The sequence below is a fragment of the Lutjanus erythropterus genome, chromosome 9, assembly GCF_056507025.1.
Source record: "Lutjanus erythropterus isolate fLutEry1 chromosome 9, fLutEry1.hap2, whole genome shotgun sequence".
Lineage (NCBI taxonomy): Eukaryota > Metazoa > Chordata > Actinopteri > Lutjaniformes > Lutjanidae > Lutjanus > Lutjanus erythropterus.
The window spans coordinates 9,238,015-9,252,469 of record NC_139325.1 but is presented as its reverse complement, the minus strand read 5'-3'; the positions used below and the strand labels follow the sequence as shown (position 1 = coordinate 9,252,469).

General features: G+C 42.0%; 1 protein-coding gene across 32 annotated transcripts in view; it reads left to right on the top strand.

Annotated features, from left to right (window-relative positions):
• rims2a (regulating synaptic membrane exocytosis 2a) overlaps positions 1-14,455 on the top strand; it is a 183,707-nt gene that overhangs the window by 61,097 nt on the left and 108,155 nt on the right. Inside the window, exon 1 of one of the 32 annotated variants that reach the window (XM_084726071.1) lies at positions 573-1,218. The exons of 29 other annotated variants lie outside the window; for them this stretch is intronic. In XM_084726071.1, the coding sequence (XP_084582197.1) occupies positions 1,097-1,218 (122 nt within the window). In that variant the 5' untranslated portion in view covers positions 573-1,096. Of the gene's footprint in view, positions 1-572; positions 1,219-14,455 lie in introns of those variants that run through there. 2 more of the 32 variants (XM_084726072.1, XM_084726080.1) reach the window with 2 other exon arrangements.

The window sequence follows — 14,455 nt, the reverse complement described above, 5'->3', positions numbered from 1 at the left end:
CCGTTCCTACAGATAGGTCGTTTTCATACTCAGGAAATGGTCCTTTATAATTGCACACAGCAGAATTCCTTTATAGAACACATTCAGAAAGGTTCATTATAAGGCCCATTTTTTATTTAATCATATAAAATTATATATATATATATATATATATATATCTATATATATATATATATATATATATATATATATATATATATATATATATATATATATATAAATGAATAAATAAGTAACCCCCCGGGAAACCTCCCCTTTTTTAAATGCGTGCCCTCTCCTTCCAGGCAGACACTCTCCCTGGCAGAGGTATCAGGACTGTCCTCTGTCATTAGTGATGAGGAGGTGATGCTCTGAAGCCAGATATGGAATATAAAGAAAAAAAAAAACTGAGGACAGCATCGCCTTTTTCCTCCTGTACTGTGGTCTATCTGCTGCTGTGCGCGTCCCAAACTGTGCATGAGAGAGGATGGAGAGATATGGCAACGAGTGCGCACGATTGGATATCAGCCTCATAACGTGTGTGTGCGTGTGTGTGTGTGTGAGTGTGTGTGTCCGCTGCTTTCTGTGCGTGTGTTAGCGCGAGTTTGTGCTCTTCATAGGCGACGGGAAATATGAGTTGAATGTGAGGCAGCAGCTGATGCGCCGGTAAGGGATGCTGCCTCTGCTGCTGCTGCTGCTGCTGGCTGCCGTGTAGGATGCTTCTCCGCTTCTTCTCTCCTCCGGGCGCTCCTTCGCCTCTTCCTGCACACCGAGAAGAGATTTTTGCTCCAGCGAGAAGAAGAAAAGGCTCGTTACCGGCACCGGCACTACCTCGTTTTTCTCGCTTCAGGTCCGAAGCATTATGACCGAAGGATCCCGCCCGGAATGCGTCTTATTTAAGGACACTTTTTACCAGGAGCGGCAGGAGAAATATGGAACTTGATCGGCGTCTTTTCTGCGTTTAATGCGCCCCGGGAGATAATACTAACAAAATACTGAGGAGGTATATGTGTGGAGGGGGGCGTCCGGAGAGAGCGCAGGCTTTGGGATGTATTGTTGGTGAAAGGAAAAAGGGTGATCATTTACTGAGGAGGATAAAAGCAAACGGAGGGGGAAAATGCAGTTTGAGACATTGCGTCAGTTCTGTAGCTCGGTTTTATCACATTTCAACGGGGCTTTCTCGGCGCCTCAGAACATCTTGCAGACGGAGCTGTTCGAGCAGGCGTTGAGCAACATCGGGTGAGTGATTCCTTTGTAAAGAAATGCCCTGATTTATGAGGAAGGGCTTCCCCGTTGGTATGTCAAACGAGTATTGGGGGGGGTGGGGGTTGTTGCGTTTATCGATCGGCAGCCAGCCTGCGTAATAACAACCTACAGTATAGTACTGTTGCTGCTGCTGCCGCTGCTGCAGATATTTCCTGGCTGGATGATGGGGCCGATCAGTGATGCTGCCGCGGTTTGCTGCACGCACACGCACATGCACCACGTTTGGGGGTGGGGGGTTTGGGGGTTGTTGGGGGAGGCGGGCGGGTGGGGGGGGGGGGGGGTATTGAAGATGAACCGTTTAGGTTGACTGTGGCCACGCATGCCAAGGTGTGACTGTGCTGTGCGCGTAGCCGTGTTTATATGTGTGCGTGTGCGCGTACGCCCCAGCGCACCGCTGCTGCAGCATGTGTGCTGTGCTGCCTTTGCCGCTGCTGTGCCTGAGAGCAGAACATGAGGGGGTGAAGAGGCTAAATGTACATTTCAAAAGAGTCCAGAGCTGGAGACAGCGCACACACACCACCCCAATACACCCACAAACACAGAGTCACACAAACACCTACACACCCACATCCACCACCCAAACACAGGTCATGGTTTAGGAAAAGTAGCCTGTACATAACCAAGGGTGGACGTAACTTACTACAACAAGTTGAATTACTGTAATTAAGTCATTTTTGGGTACTTGTACTTTTGCATTTTTGTATACTTGCATTTTTCTGCAAGTCTGCAATTTCACTTGTACTTAAAGTATCATTACACTATGTAATCTTCCTAGTTACTTTTAAAACCATAATTAAGTACAATTTGAATGAATATCCAAACCGTTGATCTGCATTTTTGTAGCCAATAAGGCTGTCCCAATGCAACCGGGCCAATGAACACTGTGACATACCGATAAAAGAAAACAGGCAAACAAAAACCCCTACTGCAGTAGGTATGAGATTTTGAATGGAGCCACCCAAGGATGCGAGATAAATTTCAGTGTTTACTGACAATAAAGTTGTGTCGTATCATGTAAGTTTGGAGAGATGATCATGACCACTGACCACAACAGCAGAGGAGTTGGGAGTCATTTAGACTGAAGATTTGTAGAAACAGACAACCCTTTTGAATGAATGCCTGCTATTGATAATGCAAAAAACATAAATGGCTAAAAAGTAAACAAATTATCAGAATAATTTTTTGGAGAACAATACTTGGTACTTATGTATGTTTTTACCACCAGTAGTTTTACTTGTAGTTGAGTAATATTTCAATAATGTAAAAATAATTGTACTTGAGTACAGATTTCTGTACTCAAGCGGGTATGAGTTACTTGATAAAATAGGGTCTAAACTGCAGAAAGTCATTAAACAAGCATGCAAAGATATAAACATTTTTACTGCTACATTTTTGAGATAATGAAAATTATTGCTCTATAAGTCTTGGTATGACAATTCCTTAAAGGCCCATTGTGCAAGATTGACAGGAATTTATTGGCAGAATGTGGCAGAAATTGAATATTATGTTCATAATTGCATTTTCTTTAGTGTATAATCACTTGAAAATAAGAATCATTGTGTTTTTGTTACCTTAAAACAAGCCGTTTATATCTACAGAGGGTGCAAGTCCTCCTCCATGGATGCTGCCATGTTGCACCACCATGTTTCTACAGTAGCCCAGAATAGACAAACCACACACTGGCACTAGACTGAGACTTTCTTTGAGAGTTCTCCTACATGCTTGGAAGGGGAGAGTGAGAGAAGGTGCTTGCAATCTACAAGCTTACCGCTTGATGCCACTAAATCCTACACACTGGTCCTTTAAGAAATCTTTATACCAAGACTTATAGAGCAATTTCATTATCTGAAAAATGTAGTATTTTACTGCCCTTTTAGCGACAGTGTTGCTACAACACATATTGAGACTTATTTTTATACTAGTATTATTACGCAAAATGTATTTTTACGTTTCCTGGAAAAGAAGTGCTCGTGTGGTGTGTTGAGAGGGAGAGAGAGAGAAGTTGGATCTCACTTAGATGCATTGGAGCATATTATGATTAGTCTGCTAAATGCTCCGTTCCCCCGCGGAGAGGCCCTGTTCATCTGGCCAAGCATGGCTGTTAGACACATTATGCACACTGCAGAAGGGCTTCAAACTCGCAAACAGACTCACGTTCCTGCAGCCGCAGGGCTGAGAGAACACGCAGGCCTCTTTTCATTTCTCGCCATAGGCGCAGGCCCCGTATCTCCACACCATGCACTATCTGTCTCCGGGGACTGCAAGTCTTTCCCTCTTGTCCCCCACCCTACCGTCAGAAATAATTTACAGCATTGCTGGGCTCTCTGCCACCTCACATTACATGGCCAGAACACTCAGCCACTGGAAGGGCTGAACAGGGGGCTCTGTGCCTGGAAACTGTGATCCAGCAATCATCACATGTGACTGATTAAATTGAACTTATTTTCCATCACTACCCTTTTTTTTCTCCTCAGCAAATTCCTCCAGTAGAAACACTCTCAATGGTAGATGATGACAGACTACACCTATCATTTCTATGCTAAATTATCATATTGGCTACTTGGCTAATTGGTACAACTAGCAGGTAGAGTATGTCTTCATTTTTAATCTTGTTCCAGGGTCAGCCAGTATGTCCACTCAGTTCTGGGTCTGAAGGTACCATACTGTGGCTCATTGGTACAAAACAACAAACTCTCTGTAAACCAGCAGTGTGTTCTGTTATCAGTGGCTAGCCAGCTTGGTCATCCATTCGATCAGGGCTGTTTGTGTGTGAGTCTGTTTCTCTCTCTCAGTGTTTCTCCTCTTGCCCGGACCAGGCCTGCTAATGGGCTGTATGCTTTTAGATCCAGCTGCCATGTATTATGCATGTGTGCGTCAGCAGAGGTCCTAATGGGGTGTGGGGATCTGTTCTTAGAAGGCCTGAATGGTTTTGAATTGAGTGGTCACTACATTTAAACTGCAACCATACTCACCCCCCGCTCCCCATGTAATACACACACATACACACACATCTCCCACTTCCCCTCCCCAGTAAGCAGCTCTTTCTTGTGCTTGCTTCCCTGAAATGCCCGAGACCAAAGTGTCTGTTGTCAGACTGGTGCATGAAGCAATAGAGGGGACATTATTGAGTTTGTGGTACACATTGTATAGTCTTTTTCCAGATGCAAAGTGTGTGATAGTATGGATATAAATAGCTGCATTTGATTTTCTGCAGTAGATGGATGCATAGATGCAAGCAGCACTGTGTTTCAAATCCAGCACATTAAATAAAACCCATATTGCTGCTGTTTAATGATTCCAAACGGGCCGCACAATCTTGGGTGTGATTTTAGTGAGTCATCCTTATACTCACAGCTGTTTACTTCATCCCACAGTCTCATATATTGTCCTCCTGCAGTGACAGCATATCTGCAGCTGTGCACTTCTGCATTTTATAGGGTATATGTGTGGTACAGTGTGTACGATTGCAGATAGGAGGAAGACCAAGTTGTTTCCACCACTGTCAGTCCTACACTGAAGGTTTCTCTGAAGTGGAACCCCCTGGCTTTCTCCCCCTCCCACACCCATCCCCATCTCCTCACTTGTCCCTTCCTACGATGTGGTTGCCATAGTGATAAGGTGTAATGTTTGATCATTAGAAATGATGATATATCCTCCCTGTCTGTTCATCCTGATGATAGCAGGAGCTGATTAAAAAGATGGAGGAAGACATGGAGCAAGGGATGCTATTGCTAACAAAATGACGTACTGGAAGGTGTAAGAAAAAAGACAGAAGGGTGGTGCAAGTCACTTTTGATTTTTCTATATTGTGGATTTTTGTTTCAAATCCCACTCTTACACTCTCACAATTTTGCTTAAATATCTTTTCTCTCTATGCAATTGTTGTTTACCTTGACATATTTTTTTTTGCTAGTTTTCAACATGGTAACATGCTTTATATCAGTTATTGATTATTACTGTACTTAAAACGACATACATTATGTGAGAGTTTATTCCCATGTATATAGAAAATGACTGATGCAGTTAAAACTTGAATTTTAAACCCCTTGAGTATCTCAGTGGTTTTATGAAACTTAAGCTAGTTCAGTGATGGAACCTGAATCATGTCTATAGCCCATCCAAGATTGGGCTAGTTAAGCAACATGTGTTTGTAGGTTCGGTGGACATCCTTTCATTATTTGCTAGCAGAGCAATATTACATAACACACTGTGTTTTTTAATTTGAGCAGTCAAAGTAACCAGTTTTCCTACCCAGCCACTATGATGTTGATAGGCAGCTACTGGAATAGCAATGGTTTGTGCTGTGTCCTTCCTTCTTGGCAACACATCACTGATTGGATTTTATCAGGAATATTAGGGGGTTGTACCAAGTTCAGCTACAGCTATACATCTGATACTGCACTCATTAGTAGATATCTCAAGTCTGGACTAGGGCTGATATGCATACAATATGCAAACCAAAAAAAACCCAAAAAACCCATCAGATTGCAATTATTTTGAGAGATATTGTGATAGTGATATGAGTCACAGTTGCAATGGGAATGGTGATTTTTGCATTTCATTTTCAAAAAAAAATAAAATAAAATAAAATATATATATATATATGTATATATATTGTGTGGGTCTGCACCAAACAAGCATGTTCCTTTATGTCTAATATGGTTTGTCGGCCACAGCATCTCTGTACCAGCACAATGCTTCATTTATAGTAGTTTGTTGTGACACATTTTACCTTTATCAAAATACTTGCAGCCCGTGCAGTTTGGATATTGTACTTGACCATCTTGTGATTTCAATAATATTTTAATTAATCAGCCTTAGTCTGGACATAGTCTGGCCATGTCTATACATTTGTTTCTGTGTTCTTCTGTTTTGGTTCAAGTCTCTTCAGTGTGTAAATCACATACAAACAAATATATCCAGACAAAACAACAACACACACACATAACCACATAAAAAGTGTGAACCATATGAAGGACATGCTATGACATAATAAAAGCTCATACAGCAGCAGTGAGTCACTGACAGTCAGTCAGTGACAGATCAGTATATATACTGCTAAGTGTGTTCCATTGCACTACACCATAAAATGTAGCCTTGTTTCAACCTGTATTCTATTGATAATGAGCATTGTGAATGTAAGGTGAGAGGAGCTCAGTGGAGAGACAAAGCATAGAAAGAAAACAGAGACTGGAAGACAGAAAGTACCAGGAGGAGGCAGGAACACCCAGGCATCAGTCACCATGGTGACAGAGCTGTAGACGAGGCAGACAGAGCAGGCTGCAGCTTGTGGGACTCTGAACCCCTGGAGCCCCAGATTCATGTTGATGTGACAGAACTGGGGGAAAGGAGAGGAGGAAAATCAGAGGAAAGGGGCAGGAGGAAGGAGGAAGAGACAGACTGCAGACCTAGAAACAATGAGAGACAAGGACATGGATCCCCAGCAGTCCATCCCTGGGCTCTTCACAGTCCTGGACACTTGTGTTGATTTAGGGTGCATCCACCTTGATATATCATTGGCCACATTGCTGTATATATAACGTTAACCTATCCCCTGCGTTTACTAGAGATGTTCTGATCGCATTTTTAAGTTCCCCATACTGATTCTAATACCTGAAGGTTGCATATTGGCTGATACCAAGGACTGATCTAATACCAGTGCGTTAAAAAAACATTTGCATACTATTAATGCTGTGTGGTTGGGATGTGATTGCTATCGTTGTTGTATGACCTAATTCAGATTAAACCCTTTGAAAATAAGTGCCACACTACACAACTTCACCATAGGAAAAAAATGCATGTTGAACAGTAACAGGGTCGTGGTATCAGATCGGTGCTGCCAACACCAACACCAGGTGCTCTTGGAGGTATTTCTTGATACTGGTACCAGAATCAGAACAACCCTGGTTTTCACTTTCTCTATCCAGGGTAAGTTGATTTTGTTTTCCAGCAACGCCTTGCTTTGCATCCCCACAGTTACACATTAACGCCTTGCAGATGCAAAATTAAGCTGACAGAGCTCCTCCACTGGAGCTACTGGGAGTTACATGCCTTGCTGAAGGCAAGGCCTACCCACATTTTCCCAGCCAGCCTCTAGGCTACCATCACCTCTTTTTTCCATATCTGTGAGTACTATAAAGTAGCATCTTGAGGGTTTAGGTGTGAGAATCAGACTGGGGCTCAATCTGTATCCTCAGTAGCTCTTATGCAACCTCGAGCCCCCCCAACATCCCGTCACACCTCGCCCACGCTCAGCCCACCCTCAGCCCCATGGTGTTGTACCCGGGTGTTGGCGGCACTCAGCAGCTGTAATTAAGCCGGCCCTTTATTGGTTTTGTCTTCACCAAGGGAGATGTGCGCAGGAAGAAGGGAGGCCCTGGTTTATTGCCTGGGCGTCTAAGAGAGGGGTTATTATGATTGCACGCTGGAGAGAGAAAGAAAAGAAGTGGATAGAGCGATAAAGTGGAGAGAGTTGGGATGATAGCAGTGCGGAGGAAAAGGGGATGAATAGTGCGAGAGAGACAGCGGCAGAGGCTGAATCGATATGCTCGACTCCTCTCTGCTCCTCTCTGCTCTCACCAAATCACATCTCAGCATCAGACAGAGAGCGAGAGAGGAAGAAAGAAACTCAGAGGGGGAGAGAGAAAGAACTGGTAGCTAGCGGTGGGCTGTGTAGCCAGATAAGCATCGGGCTAATGTCCCCAGCCCCAGGCCTGCCTGCTGCCACCGCTGCTAATGCTGCTGCACAGAGAGGGAGGTGCAATTGCCTTTGCCGAGGTTGGGTTACAGGTAGAACCTGACCAATAAGGGATTTTTGAGGCCAATACAGATTTTAGAGGGAAAAAAAATCACCAATTACTGATATGGTGTCCAATATTATGAAATTTGGAATTTTCTATGTGGATTGTGCAGTGATTTTGCCAATAAGACTATGCAAAGGTACTCAGAAGCAGTGTTGGGCAAGTTACTCAGTTATATCTTGGTTTCAAAAGTAATTAGTTACATTGCCCGTTACATGGCTATGTTACTTTTGTACCTTGTTGGTGGTCTTGTTGCTCTCCTGAGTTGTGAACTGCTGATTCAGTGAACTGTTAACACCCAGAAAGCTTTTGTTTTTAGCTGTCCAGTCATTGGCTGTGGTAGAAACAGTCTACATCGCTGAGTGTGGCACCACCTGTGGAGAGTATGAATGTTTCACTTTTTGACTAACAGCTGATGTGACCTGCCCTGACCTGTGGCATGTACATGTCTAATCATGAGATAACTTACCTAGGTCAAAAGGTAACTTAGTCACTCAGAAGATTAGTAACTATAACATAATTACTGTTTTGATAATTGTAATCAGTTACACTACTCGTTACTGGAAAAAGTGATACTATTACAGCAAGAGGTTACAGAGTAATGCATTACTGACCAACACTGCTCAGAAATCTGTTTTCTTAAACAAAAACTTTTATTATATATTTTGTTTAACATGTACATGTGCCAACCAGTTGTAGAAAGGAGAAAGAAACACAGAGAAAATAAAGAAAGAATAAAAATAAAATAAATAGATAAATAAACATCACTACTGTTCAGTTAATCTCTGAATATTTTGTCAGTCAATTAGGGGAAGGGTGTAAAACAAGAGCAATAGCTTATCAGCATTTACACCTGTCAGGGAGCTCCCCTTGTCCTCATAAATGTTCTCCATCGTGCTAAATCTAGATCACCCCAAGCATTATTTTGTGGATGTATTATATGTCTGTAAAAATAAGTTTTAATCGGTATATATCCTCAATACGCCCATATTGAACCGATATTGAGCCAATGTATCAGCCGTCTGACATATGAGCTGACTGACATATCGGCCAGGCTGTAAGTTACCGGTTGCAGACACCATGGCCCTATGGCCAGAGGTACATGTGATGTCACCCAGTAAGGCCGGAGATATACTTGCTGTTTAACCATGCGTTTGCGTTCGCGTATGCGTAGCGTTAATTTCTGAGGACTCGCACAACCATCGCTCCAAATGGATGCAGGATACGCGAGGCAGCCATGAAGCGTAGGGATGCGTAGGGGTGCGTATGCGTTTGCGTAGTTAAAAGCAAGTATATTTCCGCCTTAAGCTGTACATTAGGTATAGGTTCAACTGGCCAGTCTGTCCTCAGCAGTGAAACAAGATGAGGACGGTACAGAGAGGGTCATGGTGCAACAAAGGAAAGATGGAGTACACCCGCCTGTGCAGAGCACTGACATCTGGGCCCTTTTCATGCTCATGGAGCGAGACTGATTCTCTCAAAGGCTCAATAGGCACGTGTGCACACGCATTTGTGTGTGTGACCCTCAACCTTAACATGTCATTAATGGCTGAGTTACAGTAGGCACAGTGTCCTCCCAGTAAAACTACATTTCATTTCAGCATTAGAGGCCACTTCCAACTCTGCCCCAGGTCCTTAACTTATTCCTCTATCCACTCCACTCACTGATGGACCAAAGAGAGGGCTGCAGAGTGGCATAAATGTGAGACTCAGCTCTCCTCTGTGTGTGTGTGTGTGTGTGTGTGTGTTTGTGTCCTTGTGTTTCTTTGTGTGCATGTAGCGGCACTTGTATGTTCATGTTTTTGAAGCCCAGTCCCTAGGAGGTCTTTTTTCTCTTTAAAAAGCCTCTTTTCTTCTGCTCCCCAACAGATGTCTGATGTCATCTTGTTTTTAAATAGCCAAGCGAGGGAAGAGAAACTGCATACGCTGCATGGATAGTGCTTTGCTTTCAACCATATGCCTTGATGTGTGATGCTATTTGTCAATGTCAGTAACCATTTAACAGCTTGTAGAGGGGTTAAATTTGACTGCCTTTGCTGTGGTAGCTTACCGTCAGTATAGGATCTAGATCGTAGTGAATATATGTACATTATTCCACAATTCCTCCTCTGGCCTTGATGGTCACTGGAGTTATTAATTAAAAACTAAGGCTCTTTCCTCAAAACGGTACTTAACAGCATCATCATTCTTGTTTTACATTTGATTTATTGATTAAAGAGGCTTATAAGGTCAGACCTTTGGAAGGTCAAGAGGTGGACTTTCTTAGCTAAATCCCCGTTATTCAGTGCAGTGAAGTCCCCGTGACACAACTAAACAAACACTTCAAACTATAGAGGCTATGTGCGTAATGCCACAGTATTCGGAAGTCACTGCAGTTACAGAAACTGAGTGACAACAAGACCAATGAGTGGCAGCATTAGCGTCAATGCTGTGAAAACCTAAAAAACACACCCAAAATGGGAAATAACTGTTGTGTGATGGACTGTACAAAATAGATCCAACTAGAAACTGGAGCAGCTAAATAAAGGAGAAGCAAATGGATTGCTACAATTCACTGAAACAACTGGAATTGTATTTGACATTTTATGTAAAGTATGTTGGATTTTTGGGTAAATACCTCAAGTCAGAGGTTTTCAAAGTGGGAGGAGGGCCCCTCCAGGGGTGCTCCAAACAGTTTCAGTGAATGGAAGTGAAAAAATATTACATTAGTTATCAAAAGGAGATCACAAAGAATATCCTAAATGTATGTGATTGGATTACAGAGATAGTTCAGAGGTACAGTTTTGGGGAATATTACTGTATCTAATAAATGTGTTTGGACAGAGCTTTTATATGTATATGGTGTATTCTGACATGATGTGAAACAGAAATACTGGGCTATATTTGCTCAGTTGTTGAGTGTCTATCATATCAAATAACCTACTCATGATCCCATAGACATCTAGGCACTGAGCGAAATTAAGTAAGTAAACTAAGGGATGGCAACTTTGTCCAAGCTTTGTCTGAGAAGAGGCCCACAGACCCATAGACCACAGACTAAAGTTAGTTATCAATTAAATATTTTGTATCTTACATTTATATTCCATGTAACTGAGCCTTGTGTTATATAAATGTGCATCGCATTGCACATCCTCACTCTGGGCATCATCGCTGCTGCATGCAAAGATGTCTCTTTAATAATTCAATCTAATAAAAATATCTGTACAGACCTGTCCACATAAAGCCAGAATATCCTCTGGTGTCCTTGTCAGTTTAATTACACTAACAAATCCCATCTTGAAGTATGACCAAGCATCCAGGCTTTTCTATGCCCTCAGTCTTAGCTTTGTGCATTGCCCCAGTGTTTAAATCAGGTACATATAGACTAGCACTGAGGAAAATACTTAATTGTCTACCCTTTGTGTATAAAAGGCAGGAATTTGTCTTGCCTTCATGTGCAGAATCACTGCTATGATATAAATACTGTCCATGGACAGTGAAATGTTTTTTCACTTTTCAGTTAAGCTGCCATTAATTTAAACAGTTAATCATCTCTTTGACTCCATGTCAATTCCCTATATCCTATCAGGGAGTCAGTTTACATTGAATCATTTAAATTATGATCATTTAAATCCACCATCAGTTAGTGGCTAGTTATTTTAGGATCTATATGCACAGGTATTATGCTCTAAGAATTGGTTTTAGTAATTTTGTAATTCCACTCCACATACCCAATGCACAATTGACCTGATAGCATAATATCTGCATGCATTGTTTCATGAATGGGTACAAGACTGCTTTACACGTAATCCTGTTGCTGTGCCCCAAATCCAAATCTATTTCATGCTCCAATTTATTCAATTACCAAAAATACACTTGAAGAATCTGTGTGATAAAGCAATAATGAAAAAGCTTAATCTAAACATCTGCGTCTATCCAGCCCATTGCTATCATCATCCGTCTCATCCCCAGCCCGTGCTCAAATCCTCTTTTGCAACACTGATGGTATTTCACAAGCTCAATGAGATTAATTATTTCCATATTTTGCAAACATTGCACCGTGTGTGCGTCTCCCCCGTCTCCCCGCACGTGTACAATTAGCTCAGTTCATTTGTGTTTCAAATGAGCCGGCCCTGGCGGTGCTCAGCGGCCTCCCTGGGCTTCTCCTGCCACGCAGCAGAGAGGAGAACCCAGCCGAGGAGTGATCAAAAGCCTCCTTCTCTGGCAGGCAGATGCTGAGTAAACACAGAGAAGAAGAAGCTCCAGTAACTGTCTCCTCCCGCCTCCGCTTCTTGCCTTCATTATTTTTGGAGTCTGCTGGCTGGCATTAATGAAACCCCATGTAATATTCATTTAATTCCCAGTGTTTACTAGTTCATTAGGTTTTAGGATAGTAGTTGATCTGATCTCCAGGGGTGGCTAGGAAGAGGAAAGAAGCTGACTTTGAAGTTTTTTTCTTGTTTCACGAGCCGGGCTTCCTTCCATTTATTCATACGTCTCTCTTGATCCTGTTAGAAGACCATTCACAGTCCTCTCCTTGCTTACTGAATTGTATAGCATTCCTCTTCTCTCGTCTGCCTCACCACACTTATGCTCTCATTTGTCCAACTATAACTAAAGTTTGAAGGCTGCTTTTGGATTTTGGTGCAGTGGTACATCAAAATGTAAACCAAGGACTCAGTTACTGTCAACATCTATATGAAACACAAGTTAAAAACCCAATCTTTACATAACAGAGGTGGCAAAAGTTCACACATTCTTTACTCCAGTACAAGTACAGATACTTGTGTAAAAAAAATACACTAGTAAAAATCGAAGTTCTGTTTCAACTTATGTACTCAAGACGAAGTGAAAAAGTTCAGGCTCTGGAATCTACTTAAAGTATGAAGGGTAAACGTATCCATCTGAAGGACATTTCTATCAGCTGTTTCTGTGCAAGGCTAAAGGAACCACACCTTTTCTCTGCAGTCAAGTCTCCCTCTCTTGTCTGTTTTTTTCTCGTTACATCTTTTACATCTGTTTCTTCTTGCTGCATCTGCTGTGTGTGATATGCACTGATAGATGCACCATGGAATGATCTTCTCAGTGTGTTATTGTTGAAATTGGTCTGTTGAGAAGCATTGCATTGATGCAAAATAAAAATAATCAATAATTACCATCAAATGCATTAAAACTATAGAGCAAAAAATACGAGGAGTAGACAGTACAGATATTTGTGTTAAAATGTAGGAAGTAAAACAAAAAAAATCAGAAAACCAATACTCAAGTAATGTACAAATACCTTAAAACTCTACTGAAGTACAATGATGGAGTATTTGTACTTTGTTACTTCCCACCTCTGGAACATAATACAGACAGGCATGGGCAAAAAGGTGGATAAATGTGATTCAGTTGATAAAAATGAAGTTTGCTATCTCCTCACAACCCTGGTTAAAGTTAACCTCTGCCGCACATTAAACGTTTTCTCAGAGCAGGGCCCCTCTGGCCAGTTCAGCTCCCTGGCTCAGGGCATGTGTTGCAGACGCTGTCCTATGCAATTACAATTAACCCACACAGCCCTTTGGTCTGGGGCTCGCTCTGCAAAGGTCTGACCATGGGTTCATCGATTGAGACGTTGGCTTGTCAATGCCATTGAGCGCAGGAGAAAAGGTCTTTCTGCTGAGCACACAGGGACACAGCGAGTGGCCTTTTCATCAAACGAGAGGAAAGGCGAAACTTTGTCACAAAGCTTGTATTTTTAAAAATGTGGTAAAAAATCCAATCCAATAGGAAAAAAAGGGAAAAAGTCAGCAATATTTTTGTATGAGTGAATGCTGTAAAGTCACTTCTCAGTTTTGTATTTTTTAAATGCACTATCATTGCTTTAATGCTTTCTTCTCTACCTGGCAGTTCTTGAACTCATACTATCTGCATCTATCCCACATTATTAGTTTGGTTTTCCAAACCATTATTTTTTGGGGGATGAAGAACAGTGTAGCTCTAATGAATTAAGTGTTAAAATGCTCATTAAAAAAACAGATATCTTTTGCAACATCTCATTATGTGCTAACACTTGTATAAAGAAATTGGAGTCTCTTTTAATCTTTCAGACAAGCATCTTCCACATCTATTTCCTTGTTGGCTTTCCCAAACTCTTCAACCCTTGTACTTAGCAGAGCTGCACAATGTTTCTTTGATCTCGATGTGTGAGTATATGGGTGTGTGTGAGTGTGTGTGTGTATAGTGACATCTCTCACACAAGGAAAGTGTTTCAGAAAAGAGCTCAGGAGGCACCGTCTTCCCATTATGCACAGCTTCCTGTCTGCCTCCAGGCAAGCCTTCTAGCAGCCGATCTGTTTGAATTCAACTTAAGAGAGACTTTAGGGGAAAGGCAATGAAGCTGGAATGGAGAAGATGGGGGGAACAGCAGTTTATTATTTTGAAAAATGCAC